Source organism: Myotis daubentonii, chromosome 12 (assembly GCF_963259705.1).
Source record: "Myotis daubentonii chromosome 12, mMyoDau2.1, whole genome shotgun sequence".
Classification (NCBI taxonomy): domain Eukaryota; kingdom Metazoa; phylum Chordata; class Mammalia; order Chiroptera; family Vespertilionidae; genus Myotis; species Myotis daubentonii.
Genome location: NC_081851.1, coordinates 49,217,612 through 49,231,132, shown reverse-complemented (window position 1 = coordinate 49,231,132; position 13,521 = coordinate 49,217,612). Strand labels below are relative to the sequence as shown.

The 13,521-nt window shown below is 42.4% G+C and overlaps 1 protein-coding gene, 1 long non-coding RNA gene and 1 pseudogene across 2 annotated transcripts; 2 read left to right on the top strand and 1 right to left on the bottom strand.

Annotated features, from left to right (window-relative positions):
- Nucleotides 1-2,018: 2,018 nt before the first annotated feature.
- LOC132213350 (uncharacterized) lies at nucleotides 2,019-13,519 on the bottom strand. The gene is made up of 3 exons (XR_009447966.1): nucleotides 13,268-13,519; nucleotides 7,741-7,960; nucleotides 2,019-2,390 (listed from the first exon to the last, which is right to left on the bottom strand). It is a non-coding gene; the product is annotated as an uncharacterized LOC132213350 (long non-coding RNA).
- Nucleotides 4,641-6,546, top strand: LOC132213882 (U4/U6.U5 tri-snRNP-associated protein 1-like; annotated as a pseudogene).
- Nucleotides 11,782-12,817, top strand: LOC132213343 (small ribosomal subunit protein uS2). Its single transcript, XM_059659778.1, has one exon. The coding sequence runs from the start codon at nucleotides 11,856-11,858 to the stop codon at nucleotides 12,741-12,743; it is 888 nt and encodes a 295-aa protein (XP_059515761.1). The 5' UTR covers nucleotides 11,782-11,855; the 3' UTR covers nucleotides 12,744-12,817.
- Nucleotides 13,520-13,521: the final 2 nt, after the last annotated feature.

The window sequence follows — 13,521 nt, the reverse complement described above, 5'->3', positions numbered from 1 at the left end:
AGCTGCCTCCTGCACATCCCCCACTGGGGATGTGCCCGCAACCAAGGTACATGCCCTTGACCGGAATCAAACCCGGGACCCTTGAGTCCGCAGGCTGACGCTCTATCCACTGACCCAAACCGGCTAAGGCCATAGTTATTTCTTAATAAAAATAGAGATTAACTCTGCAAAGATCAATATAGTTCTGTAAAATTGTCAAAATTCTGTTTGAATAGCTGTAAAATAAACCCATTTCCAAGTAAAATTCTTAATGAGTGACATCTATTATCTCTATAACTGAGAGATCTAAAATGAAGACTTAAGAAAATGGGGAAAATATCATGTTCTTTCATGGGAAAAATAAATATCATAAGGATCTTGATATTTTTCAAATTAACTTATAGGTTTGATGCAATTCTAAATAAAACATTATTTTTTAAGGCCTAAATTCATAGGAAAAAAACAAAAATACATAGGACATATTGTATTTGATAATAAAATACATCAGATTATAAACTATATTACTATTGTATAATTAAAATATTACTATGGTTAAAAACAATGCCTTTGACTAACCTCCCCTTCACATCCCACCTCCTGATACTAATAGGAAACCAAGTTCCTTAAGACATCTATCTGGGGGAAAAAAAAGACATCTATCTGGGCCATCATGAAGGTGGGTCTTGGTAGGTGTAGATTTCTTCTCTTTTTTCTTTTTTTCCTGTGGTCTGCCATCTGGTGGCCTGAGTCAGAAACTATGTTTTCTCTGCTACAAGTAGCCTAAGGTTGGCTGTTGTTGCTCTTTTAGTTTATACTTTTCTCTGGTTAGCCAAGGAATTAGAGGTGAGTGCATGGGTCAAAGGACACTAAATGACATCTTCCAGTCTTACTTAAAATCACCCCTATATAAAATGACATGATGCCTGGGTTTTGCAAAAATGTTGATAATTGTTGAAGCATGGTGCTTCTTTTGTGCATATTTACAAATTTGTTCTTTTTAAAAAAACAAATTAAAAAGTTAAAAATAGAAACAGAATTAAAAAAATACATTTTTCTCACAATTATAAGTGGTCAATTATTATATGAAAGAATCCTCAATCTCACTGACAATTAAACATAGGCAAATTAAAACAATTAAATATTCTTTTACCTTTCAGATGTAAAAAAGCATTGAAACACATATTTTTTAGTACTGAAAAGATGTAAAAAAATAAACACAATCTTTTGGTGAGAGTGTGAGTGGCTACTGAATTTAGAAGGCAATTTAGTTAACACTGCTGGAAAATTTTATAGTTCCAAAAATATTTCATATCTTTACACCTAGAATTCTACTTCTCTTTTAAAAAACGACTCTAGCAAGAATGAAAAAAACAAATGTACACTGCTGTAGCATTGTTTATAAGAGCAAAATATTAAAAATGAACAAGAATAAGATATTAAAGAAAGGTATTTTTATATAATTAAGTATCATGCATCAATTTAAAAGAACAATTTTTGTATTAATATTGAAAATATTATTGGAAAATGAGGTAAAAATAAGTTGTATAAATGGGAATGGCTTCATTTTTGTTAAGTAAGATAACATGTGTTAATAAGTGCATTTAAAATAATCTGGAAGCCAAAAACCACACACTTACAGTGGTTTTCTTTGCTGGTAATCAAAACAGGAGACTTTTGCTTTCTTCATTGTGTATGTTCTATGATGTTTTAGTTTCTCACAATCTATATAATGAAAGCCTAAGCAACTGTTACAGTAGAACAACCAGAACGACTGGTCGCTATGATGCACACTGACCACCAGGGGGCAGATGCTCAATGCAGGAGCATGTACTGACCAACAGGGAGTAGTAGACACTTAACACAGAAGCTGCCCCCTGGTGGTCAGTACACTCCCACAGGGGGAGCACCGCTCAGCCAGAAGCCGAGCTCACAGCTGGCAAACGCAGCAGAGGTGGCCGGAGTCTCTCCTGCCTCTGCAGCAGTGCTAAGGAGCAGCGAGCTGAGCAGTAAGGAGCAGCAAGCAGACAGGTGGTAAGGAGAGAGAGGTCCTGGACTGCGAGAGGGCACGGGCCAGGCTGAGGGACCCGCCCCCCCTCCAGTGCACAAATTTCGTGCACCGGGCTTCTAGTGAACATATAATACTTCTCCAACAGAAAAAGCAATAAAGATAAGATTTTAAAGTAAATAAATTAAAGAGTGTTTTCCTGCAATCCTTAAAAAAAAATCTTCCATTTTTAAGCCAAGTTCTCTACTGCCTCCCACATCACATGGTTCCCAGTCAGGATCATCTCACTTCTTCTGAAGGTAGAAGAGGCTTTTGTCATCTTTTTTGGTTTGAGAGTCTTGACCTCAATGTCCTGCGCTCCATGTATGAATCTTGAAATTTTCTTTACTCTTTCTCCAAGAATATTCTAAAAGAAACTAGAGCAAATTAGAGACTCATTGGCTTCCTTACTATGCCAGAAGCCCAAACTATCAAGTTTGTCAAGCCCCAACTAGTGGCCTCCATAGGGGTGCACAAATGATTCATTGGCATTCAGGAACAAGTGTTAGAATTTCAACCTATGCATTTTTATCTTAGTCTTTGTTAATTTCAAATTTTGGGTTTTTTTTTAATTGTATATTATACAATTATTTTAGTCATATATGTATACGTACATGTAAATAGTTCATTAGTAAATATATATTCACATATTAAGGGGAATATTCAAAACTTTTTTTTACTGATGAAGTATCTAGACAAAAATAAGAGGCCATTAATCTTCTATAGCTGCTTTTAAGAGAACTAAAAGCAGATTTAAAGTCCATACAAACATATTCTACAAATTGTTTCCTCTCCAAAGTCACCAATATAGTAGTGAAAAAGAAAAAAAAACCACAGGAAAATAAGTGAGAAAATATAATTAAAGACAAATGCAAGAGTCAACTTAGTAGGTAATAAAAGGTAGGAGGAAAGAAAAGAAAGTAAAACAGGAAAATTTTCTACACATACACAAATAAAACAATGAAAAACATAACAAAGAAAGGGAGGTGAAATAAAAAGAAATAATTCACAAAAGATACTGAATATTTAGAGATGACATGAATAAGCAAACTTGAATTGTACTATATCTAGAGCTCTTTATTTCAGAATCTGGCATAGTGCTTGGCACATAGTAAGCACTCAATGAATAAAGAAATGATTTTAAGTCATGCCATTTTACACCAAATGAATGTATTTAGTCATGATTTGAAAAGTTACTGTACTTTTATTATTTCTTTCCTACTAATACAAATCAAGCTGCTGAATATTTTATAAGTTATGAGGAATAGAAAACAAAAGACATTGAAAAGAGAATGGAAATTCTCTGGTGCTATATCTGCAAGTGCAATAAAAATCTAAAAATTCATTGTAGAACTTGAAGATATGGCAGGTAATTATTTACTTGCCAACTCATGGAAATTTTCTCTATCCCTTTGCCGTTATATAAACCAAATAATCAAGTAAGAATATTTGCAAAGAACCTATAATTTAGAACTTCTAAAAAGTCTTTCTATAGCCAGAATAAAAGTAATTTATAGTGACCTTTTTTTCTCTCTTTACTTGAAAGCTGACTTTGGAGTAGCAATTAGGTAGTTGATTAGTGATGTTTTATATGCTCTATAAATTACATATGAAAATGACACTTCTATTGCATCAGTATTTTTAGGCCTATTGCTAATAATAACTGTAAGCCATCTGATCTAAAATGCAAGCGTGTTTTGTTAAAGTTAAAAAAAATCTGCTCTGCCAGGACTCAAACCTTTATTCTTTCCCCAGGAGCAGAAAAGGGAAATGGATTATTTTTAGGCAAATATGAGACACTGTGAGATCATCATTCACATATTCATTAAATGTTCACTGTGGGTCTCTTTGTGCCAAGCATTGTGTTGGCCTTTTAAACACATTTGTGCAATTAAAGATTCTGCTTCTTGAAGAACTCGAAATCATTTCTCTAATCTCTCTTGATGAAATCAGCAATCTCCAAAGTATCAGAGATATATTTGTGCATGCATATACATATGTAGACCCATGGATGTAAAAATAATAAAAGGATACGAGTTACTTAGCATTTAAGCCTGATTATTGCAGGATGCGCATTACTTTCTCTTTAAAAAACCACATAGATACAAATGTCTTTAAAAACTGCATACTGTGCAATTTAGCAATTCTACTTTTAGGAAGGTTAAAGATTGGGTGCAAAGATCTAGTTACAAGAATGCTCACTGTAAATTTATTTTTAAAATACAGTGGGGCCTTGACTTACGAGTTTAATTCGTTCCGTGACGGAGCTCGTAACTCAAATTACTCGTATGTCAAATCATAAAGTGAACGAGTGAGACACGTGATGCTGGGCTGATGTTGTGGCGTTTGCTGCGCCAACTAGCGGTGGGGTATCTGAAGCTGGCTTGTAACCCAAATTTTAGCTCGCAACTCAAAGCAAAAAGTCGGCCGAGAGACGGCTGGTATCTTGAAAAACTCGTTAGTCGGGACACTCGTTAGTCAAGGCCCCACTGTAGTACAAGGAACAGTCTAGATCAGTGGTTCTCAACCTTGGCTGCACATTAGAATTACCTGGAAATCTTTTTAAAATCCTGATTTCTGGGCCTCATCCTCTGGAAATTCTGTTTCTTTGTTACTAATGTTGTGGCCCCACCCAAACATCGGGGGCGCCACCGAGCAGCCGCCGCGACACCGAGAGCACAAAAGACACAAGCAGCAGAGCGGCGGCAGCTGCGGCGAAGGTCGGGAGCGGAGCCGGGAACCGGGGGCCGAGCGCGGGAACCAGACCGAGGCCCGCAGTGGTGCGCACGGGCGGGAGCGCGGCCAAGCCGAGCCCTCCGAGCGGCGCGTGAAGCGGGACGACGGCTGCGAGGCCTCGCACTTAGCATCGAGGAGACCAGTAAACTCCGGGCAAAGATGGGGCTGAAACTCTTGGAAGTCAGTGCCGTCCAGGAGGAGGCAGGCACCAAGGAGGAGCCCGTGGCAGCCGATGTCATCAACCCCACGGCCTTGCGACAACGAGAGGAGCTACGAGAAAAGCTGGCAGCTGCCAAAGAAAAGCGCTCCTGAACCAGAAGCTGGGGAAGATCAAGACTGAGGGAGGAGGACCCCTGGCCGGACGCCGCCGCAGCCTGGGTCGAGAGGAGCCGCAGCTGCAGAAGGAGCAGGCCTTGGCAGAGAAGAGAGCCGAGCTGCGGGAGGAGGTGGACCAGGAGGTTGGTGTCAGCACTCTGGTGGAGGAGTTCGGGCGGGAGCGGCGGGACCTGTACAGTGCCCGGGACCTGCAGGGCCTCACTGTGGAGCATGCCATGGACTCCTTCCGAGAAGGGCAGACTGTGATCCTCACCCTGAAGGACAAAGGCGTGCTGCAGGAGGAGGAAGACGTGCTCGTGAACGTGAACCTGCTGGAGAAGGCGCGGGCGGAGAAAAACGTGGAGCTGCGGAAGAAAAAGCCCGACTACCTGCCCTCTGTAGAGGATGAGTGTGGATGACCCGGGGTCGGCTCCGAGTGCCCAAGGGAGATAAGGAGGCCCCGGAGGAGGAGGAGGAGGAGGAGGAGGAGGAGGAGGAGCCGGTGTCTCAGCCCCCACCGTCAGATGACACCCGGGTGGAAAACATGGATATCAGTGATGAGGAGGAGGACGGGCTGCCACCTGGGTCCCCAGAGCTGCTGGAGGAGGAGGAGGCGGAGCTGGAGCTGCAGAAGCAGCTGGAGAAGGGCCGCCAGTTACCGCAGCTGCAGCAGCTACACCAGCTGCGGGACAGCGGCGAGAAGGTGGTGGAGATGGTGAAGAAGCTGGAGTCCCGCCAGCGGGGCTTGAAGGAGGAGGAGGAGGGTCCGGAGCGGAAGGGGACCATCGTGTTCAACGCCACGTCGGAGTTCTGCCGTACCTTGGGGGAGATCCCCACCTACGGGCTGGCCGGCAACCGGGAGGAGCAGGAGGAGCTCATGGACTTGGAACGGCACGAGGAACGCTCGGCCAAAGGCGGCTCTGCGTCTGACCGGGAGGAGAACATTGGCTGGAGCACAGTCAGCCTGGAGGAGGAGAAGCAGCATCAGGACTTCTCTGCCTCCCCCACCATCCTGGACGAGGAGCCCATCGTGAACAGAGGGCTGGCAGCCGCGCTGCTCCTGTGTCAGAACGGAGACGACGGTGGCCCAGGTTAAGACACCCAACAAGTCCCTGCCGTCAGCAGTGCACTGCACTGAGGACAAGATGGCCATCGATGACAAGCATAGCCGGCGGGAGGAGTAACGGGGCTTCACCCAGGACTTCAAGGAGAAGGATGGCTATAAGCCTGATGTTAAGATCGAGTATGTGGATGAGACGGGCCGAATACTCACACCCAAGGAGGCTTTCCGACAGCTGTCCCACCGCTTCCACGGGAAAGGCTCGGGCAAGATGAAGACAGAGCGGAGGATGAAGAAGCTGGACCAGGAGGCGAACCACACCAGCAGGGCTAATCTTTGCATTTTCCAATCCAATCTGCAACATTGCCACCAGCGTGATCTTTCAAAAATGCAATAGGTCATGTCACCTGTTTAAAGCTCTTCATCTGTTTCCCTTGCATTAAAATCCAACGCCCGTGGGTTTTAGCCTGAACTTCTTAATACGTCTTGTAAAGAACTTCGTGGTTTAGCGTCTGTCCCTTCTCCAACTTGTTACTATAGTCACCACCTCATTCTGTGTTCTAACCACACAGTCTGGGCCCTCTCTCTGGAGCACTTCCTTCAGGGCCTGGGTCAGGAGCCGCTCCAGGTGCTTCCACAGTCAAGCGTTCCATATTTTTAATTAAAAAAAAAAAAGGATCATGTAGAAATGTCTTGATTGGAAATGGAAAATTTTCTCTCATGTAATATAAAGTGAAAATGGGAAGTTACCTTGTTGCTTAAGTCTCAAATACAGGGAAGTGCAAGCCCTATTTTGGCTCTGACCCTGGGCAAGAGATTTGACGGCATATAGTCTCAGTTTTCCCATCTGTCATGGGGCTGAATTGTGTTCCCCCTCCAAATTAATATACCAAAGAACTAACCCCTAGTACCTAAGAGTTTGACTGTATTTGGAGATAGGGCCTTTAAAGGTGTAATTAAGTTAAAATGAAGCCTTTAGCGGGGGCTCTAATCCAATATGACTATGTAGGGAAGGGAAAAAGATTTCCTCTATTCTCTTAGGTTTAACTAAGGCCTTTAATTCACCAGGTCCTGTGAGTTAAACTCACAAAAGACAAATTAACAGGAGAGAAGGCATACACTTTTATTAATATTTAAAGTTCTATGTGTATGGGCTTCACAAAAAAGAAGTGAAAAAGTCAAAGAGCAGACAGACTTGGGAGCTTACATACTATTTTAATAAAGGGTGATAAATTGTGGAGAAGTGAGTAGCAAAGGAAAGGGGATTTGGGCTTCTAGAGCTGGTAAACTATGAGAGTGACTAGGAAATACGTGTGGGTGGGTTAAGATATCTTCTAATGCAACGGTTCTCAACTTGTGAGTCGAGACCCCTTTGGGGGTCGAACAACCCTTTCACAGGGGTCGCCTAAGACCGTCAGAAAACACATATAATTACATGTTGTTTTTGTGATTAATCACTATGCTTTAATTCTGTTCCATTTGTAACAATGAAATTGGGGGTCACCACAACATGAGGAACTGTATTAAAGGGTAGAGGCATTAGGAAGGTTGAGAACCACTGTGGAAGATGAGATTATTTTAGTAAGGTCTGTTCATGCAGACTCACCTCAGCATTGACTCCTCCAGAGATAGGAGTGCTCTCCTATCCTCTCTTCCTGGAAAAGGGACTGTGCTTTTTTCATAGGAGATTTATGCCCAGCTTTCACGCAGATAGCAGAGAGCTCTTCCTGCGCCTGCTGTTCCTCAGTTGCCTTCAGCTCAAAACAATTGATATGCCAAAGTGGCATATTTGAGGGTGTCATATTCTGATCTCCTTTGACTGATATCTTTCTGAAAAAAGATTTGAATACGGATGGGTAAAGAGGGGAGACCTTGTGGGCACAGCAAGAAGGTGGCATCTAGACGACAAGGAGAGGGGGCTTAGAAGAAACCAACGCCGCTGACACCTTGATCTCAGACTTCTCAGTCTCTAGGATGGAGTGAAAATAATATTTTGCTGTTTAAGCTACCCAGTTTACGGTACTTTGTTACAGCGGTCCTAGCAAAACAGTATACATTTATCAGATGGAAAACAATCTTAAAAACATCTTCACTTAGCTCTCAAGGTTGCACTGAGTCAAAAAGACATAAATCTCTTTGTAAATTATAAACTACTACAGAAATCAGAGTAATTGTTATTCATATCATAGCTGAACAACCTGCAGGAATGCACTCCTCTCATTAAGACTGAGCTTTTTAACCCTTTAGTATGGCAGAGGCTCAATTCTCATGCAGGAGATGGGGAGAAACAGGAGGGAGACTTAGGGAGGACTGCAGTAAAGAACACAAACAACTTGCCAGAGAAAGGAGAAAGGCAAAATAAAGAGAATGGTTTCTTATATCCATGCTGCAAGCTGGTAAAAACAAAACAAAACAACAACCCACCCAGATGACATATAATAATAATAGCTAAGATGCATTGAGTATTTACTAACTACCACACATGGCCTCAAGTATTTTTTATATATGTTCTCTAATTAAATCTATCAACTCTATAGTAAAAGCACAGATGTATGTGTGTGTGTGTGTGTGTGTGTGTAGATATGTTTTTTTGTCTGTCTGTGTCTGTATGTTATCTATTTTAGTCTCCTCTGTTACAACATATATCTCCAATACGAAAATTTTTTGCTATGTAGTAGATAAAAAGCAATAAAATTGCCAAAATGAGAAGTCATGATTTTTCAAGAAATGACTATATCCGCACTACCACAAAACATGTAGAAACACTACCTGATGGAACAGAGTGTCCAATAGTAAAATACACAACGCCCACTCACCACCCACCTCATCTTCTTACTCTTAACCCAGTGTATGACATGCATTGTCCTAAGAGTGAACGCACTGTTCTTTTGAATTTTTGTTTATTTCATGATGAGCCTATTGAGCATACTGTTAATATAAACACCCTGGTTATAAGAATCCTAGGTAGTGAATAAAAAGAAAAGCCTTCAGTTGAAATAATGAGATGTTTTGAAATAAATGAGAGAATTTACAGGCCCGAGGGAATCCACATTGTTCACATTCAGGAACGAGGGTGAGACAATAAACTAAAGGAGTACTTGTGCATACCAGTTATCATCTGTGTTGAGTGGAATTGGGAAGCACTTTGAAGAGATTGCAGATAAGGACGCCCATGCCAAGTAATGCCAATCCAGTTGAATAGCACTTTGTTTCCAATAGTCTCTAGGCTCATTAGGAACCATACAAGCAACTTCTTTATGAAAAGAGGAGACTCAGAACAAAGTAGAACTTCTATTTTAGGCTGGTTTAGGAAACAGAAAAACAGAACAACACACCAGAGTAATCCAACTCTGGTATCACAATATTTTACCCTAAGGATGATGAGGTCCTTTTTTTCCTTTTACTTCTTCTCAGTAATAGAAAAATTACAACACGTTACCACACTGATTTCAAGCAAATGGTGTTTGGAGGGTGGCTATTCACTAAGGAAAATAATTAACCTATTACTTCCCATTTAAAGTAGGCATGGAAAATCTAAAACTTCTATATGGCGAAAGACATAATGAACTAAAAGACAAATGACAAACATGTCATTGTAACATGTGACAATGGGTTAAAATTATTATAATAATGTGTAATAAGCTCTTACAAATCAGTAAGGTTAAAAAAAAGAACATCTCAGTAAGAAATGATCAAATAAATGATGAAAAGATAACAGAAAGAAACACAAAGTCTAATCAACATGAACTAGAGTTCAATTTCTAATTTAAAATATGCAAATTAAAATTATGCATTAATTTAACCTAGTAGATTGGCAAAAACACACTAAAAAGATTTTAAAAATAGGTTCAGCCCAACCAGTAACGGGTTCAGTAGTTGAATGTAGATCCATGCACCAAGAGATTGCTGGTTTGATTCCTGGTCAGGGCACATGTCAGGTGTTTTTTTTTTCAAATATATTTTATTGATATTTTTACAGAGAGGAAGGGAGAGGAATAGAGAGTTAGAAACATCGATGAGAGAGAAACATTGATCAGCTGCTTCCTGCACACTCCCCACCAGGGTTGTGTCACAACCAAGGTACATGCCCTTGACCGGAATTGAACCAGGGACCCTTGAGTCCGCAGACTGACGCTTTATCCACTGAGCCAAACCAGTTAGGGCACATGCCAGGGTTTTGAGCTCCATCTTCAGGAGGGGGCATGCAGGAGATAGCCTGTGGTTGCTTTTATCTCTCTCCCTTCCTCTCTCTCTAAAAGTCAATAAAAACATATTTAAAAAATAGGTTCAGCCTTGGCCGGTGGCTCAGTTGGTTGTGTGGTAGGCAGTTAGACAGACATGAGCAGAACATGAACTATGGGCCAGGTACAGGAGGTTATCAGGGTGGAAAGCCCCAGGTACCTAGCAAAGGACAATTATAGGGGGGGACTTCTCTCCCAGAGTGACTTTTTCTCCCCTAGCATGTCCCTGGCCCTGAGGTTTGGACCCCTTCCCCTTTCCTCCCTAGAGATAACATCTAGGCCTCAGTTGTGTTTCAGCTCCAGGCTCAGAAAAGCAGCAAAACCAGACAATCTACACCTGGCTGACCTCAGGACCAGCTGCATTGAATAATGACCCCCTGCCGTGTGCTGACCAATAAATCAGTGGTGACCACAACTCTGAAAGGACACACCTGGAAAACTGCTGAATCTTCTATTCAATAGTATCTACTGAGATCTTCCCCTGGGACCTCCTCTAAAATCTTCACCCTTAAAATCCTTAGGACAGAAGACCCAGTGCACCTGGGAGCACACCAGTGCCGTTCCCTTTCCCTTCCCCTTCCCCCTCATCCTCCCTGCCCCAAGGCACCTTACCATTAGCTTCCTCACTCCCAAGCTCCAAGGGCCCTTCCTGTACCTCTATAACTTGTTTCCTAAGCCCATGTCCTCTGTGATTTACCAAATAAACGTTCTCTTATAGTTTGGGTCTTGGTTCTGAATTCTTTCCTAACCAGAACCCAAGTACCAAGGTTGCTGAACCCAGGTTTGGTCTGATGGTAACAGTCAGACACCTGGTGCCCTTTTGTTGCCTACAACAGTTGGAGAGTTGTCGCTGGAGCGTTGTTCGGTATATCAAAAAGATTGCGGTTTGATCCCCTTCCAGGTACTTAGGGCGGCAACACATTGATATTTCCCTCTCACATCCTTTCTCTCTCTTAAGTCAATAAATACTACTATATCCTCGGGTGAGGATTAAAAAAAAAAAAAAGGGTTCAGTAATTTTACCTCTCCCTTCGAGAATGAGAATGAGTATATTCAAAGGAAATGAGATGGGTTAAAAAATATATGTGCAAGTGTGTTCATTATAGAATTGTTTATAAGTTTAAAAAATTGAATTTCATCCAGCAAATTAGAATTGGTCAAATCAAAGTATATAAATTTTCATTTAGCAATTCTGCTGGAATCTATCCCTTGGAATAGTCATTAAAACCATGTTCTAAAGAAACAAAGATTTTTATTTCAGGAATTTGTAGAAGGAAAGAATGGCACAGTACACCCACATCAGGGAGGGAGAAAAGAAAAACTGCACACTAATGATCACATTTATGCATCCATGTAAGATACTGTGTGTATACACAAGGGAAATAAAAATGGATTGAATGGCTTTTTCCGCGCTACCCAGGGAGGGCTCCATACGGCGTTGTTCTCGGTTCCCACGTAACTTAAAGGGAAACTTTTCACAATGTCCGGAGCCCTTGATGTCCTGCAAATGAAGGAGGAGGATGTCCTCAAGTTCCTTGCAGCAGGAACCCACTTAGGTGGCACCAACCTTGACTTCCAAATGGAACAGTACATCTACAAAAGGAAAAGTGATGGCATCTACATCATCAATCTGAAGAGAACCTGGGAGAAGCTTCTGCTGGCAGCTCGGGCCATTGTTGCCATCGAAAACCCAGCTGACGTCAGTGTCATATCGTCCAGGAACACTGGCCAGCGAGCTGTGCTGAAGTTTGCTGCTGCCACTGGAGCCACTCCCATTGCCGGCCGCTTCACTCCTGGAACCTTCACCAACCAGATCCAGGCAGCCTTCCGGGAGCCAAGACTTCTGGTGGTTACTGACCCCAGGGCTGACCACCAGCCTCTCACAGAGGCGTCTTACGTTAACCTGCCCACCATCGCTCTGTGTAACACCGACTCTCCGCTGCGCTATGTGGACATCGCCATCCCTTGCAACAACAAGGGGGCTCACTCAGTGGGTCTGATGTGGTGGATGCTGGCCCGGGAAGTACTCCGCATGCGTGGCACTATCTCCCGTGAACACCCGTGGGAAGTCATGCCTGATCTTTACTTCTACAGAGATCCTGAAGAGATTGAAAAGGAAGAACAGGCTGCTGCTGAAAAGGCTGTGACCAAGGAGGAATTTCAGGGCGAATGGACTGCTCCTGCTCCCGAGTTCACTGCTGCTCAGCCTGAGGTTACAGACTGGTCTGAAGGCGTGCAGGTGCCCTCTGTACCCATTCAGCAGTTTCCTACTGAAGACTGGAGTGCTCAGCCTGCCACTGAAGACTGGTCTGCAGCTCCCACTGCTCAGGCTACTGAATGGGTAGGAACAACCACTGAGTGGTCCTAAGCTGTTCTTCCACAAATTCTTAACAGAACGGAAATAAGGTTGATGGAAAATAAACAGTTTCTAAAAAAAAAAAAAAAAAAAAAAAAAATGGATTGAATGGTAGGTTATAGAATACTATGCAGCTGTAAAAAAAGGATTTCATAGTTTTATATGAAATTGTGACCATATATTAAAATTTTTAAAAGTTCCGTAACTGTACATATATTATGTCTCTTCTAATGTAAATATATAATGTTGTTTGAAGACATTCTGGGACTCCAAGCACCTTGACCATGAACACCCCTCTAATAGTTGATTTGATGTTATTGGTTACTTAAACACTTACTGAAATGAATAACTTTGATTTTGCCCTTGAAAAGCTCCTAATTTTAGTTTTTTTTCCCCCTATATCTATGCATGAAAGGTTAAAGACCCGCTTGTTGCTACAAGAAGCAAAGACTGCACAGCCAATCAGCAAGTCTTACTGGTAAACAACCCTTTAATTACTAATGCTTCTGGGCCTGCACTTTGCAAATGGTTGGCACTTAGTTGGGTTCAAAGCCCTTTCGGCTGGAGGCCGGGTTCCTGCAGGAACCCCACTACCTCCTTTCCAAGCCTCGGCTCCCACGCACTTCTCGGAAGAGGGAACGTGGAGAGTCCTGCTAGGGCCGCCAGCCAATGACTACACGTCTACTCTCAGCCCTAGCAACGCCGGACCAATGGGCGGAAGGCTATCTTGGATCCTCCACTGTTCTTTTCTAGCCAATAGGAAACGTTCTTCAATGCCCCTCTCTACAAT

What these genes read in the sequence shown, in the direction of transcription:
- LOC132213343 (XM_059659778.1), top strand. Translation starts at nt 11,856, where the DNA reads ATGTCCGGAGCCCTTGATGTCCTGCAAATGAAGGAGGAGGATGTCCTC.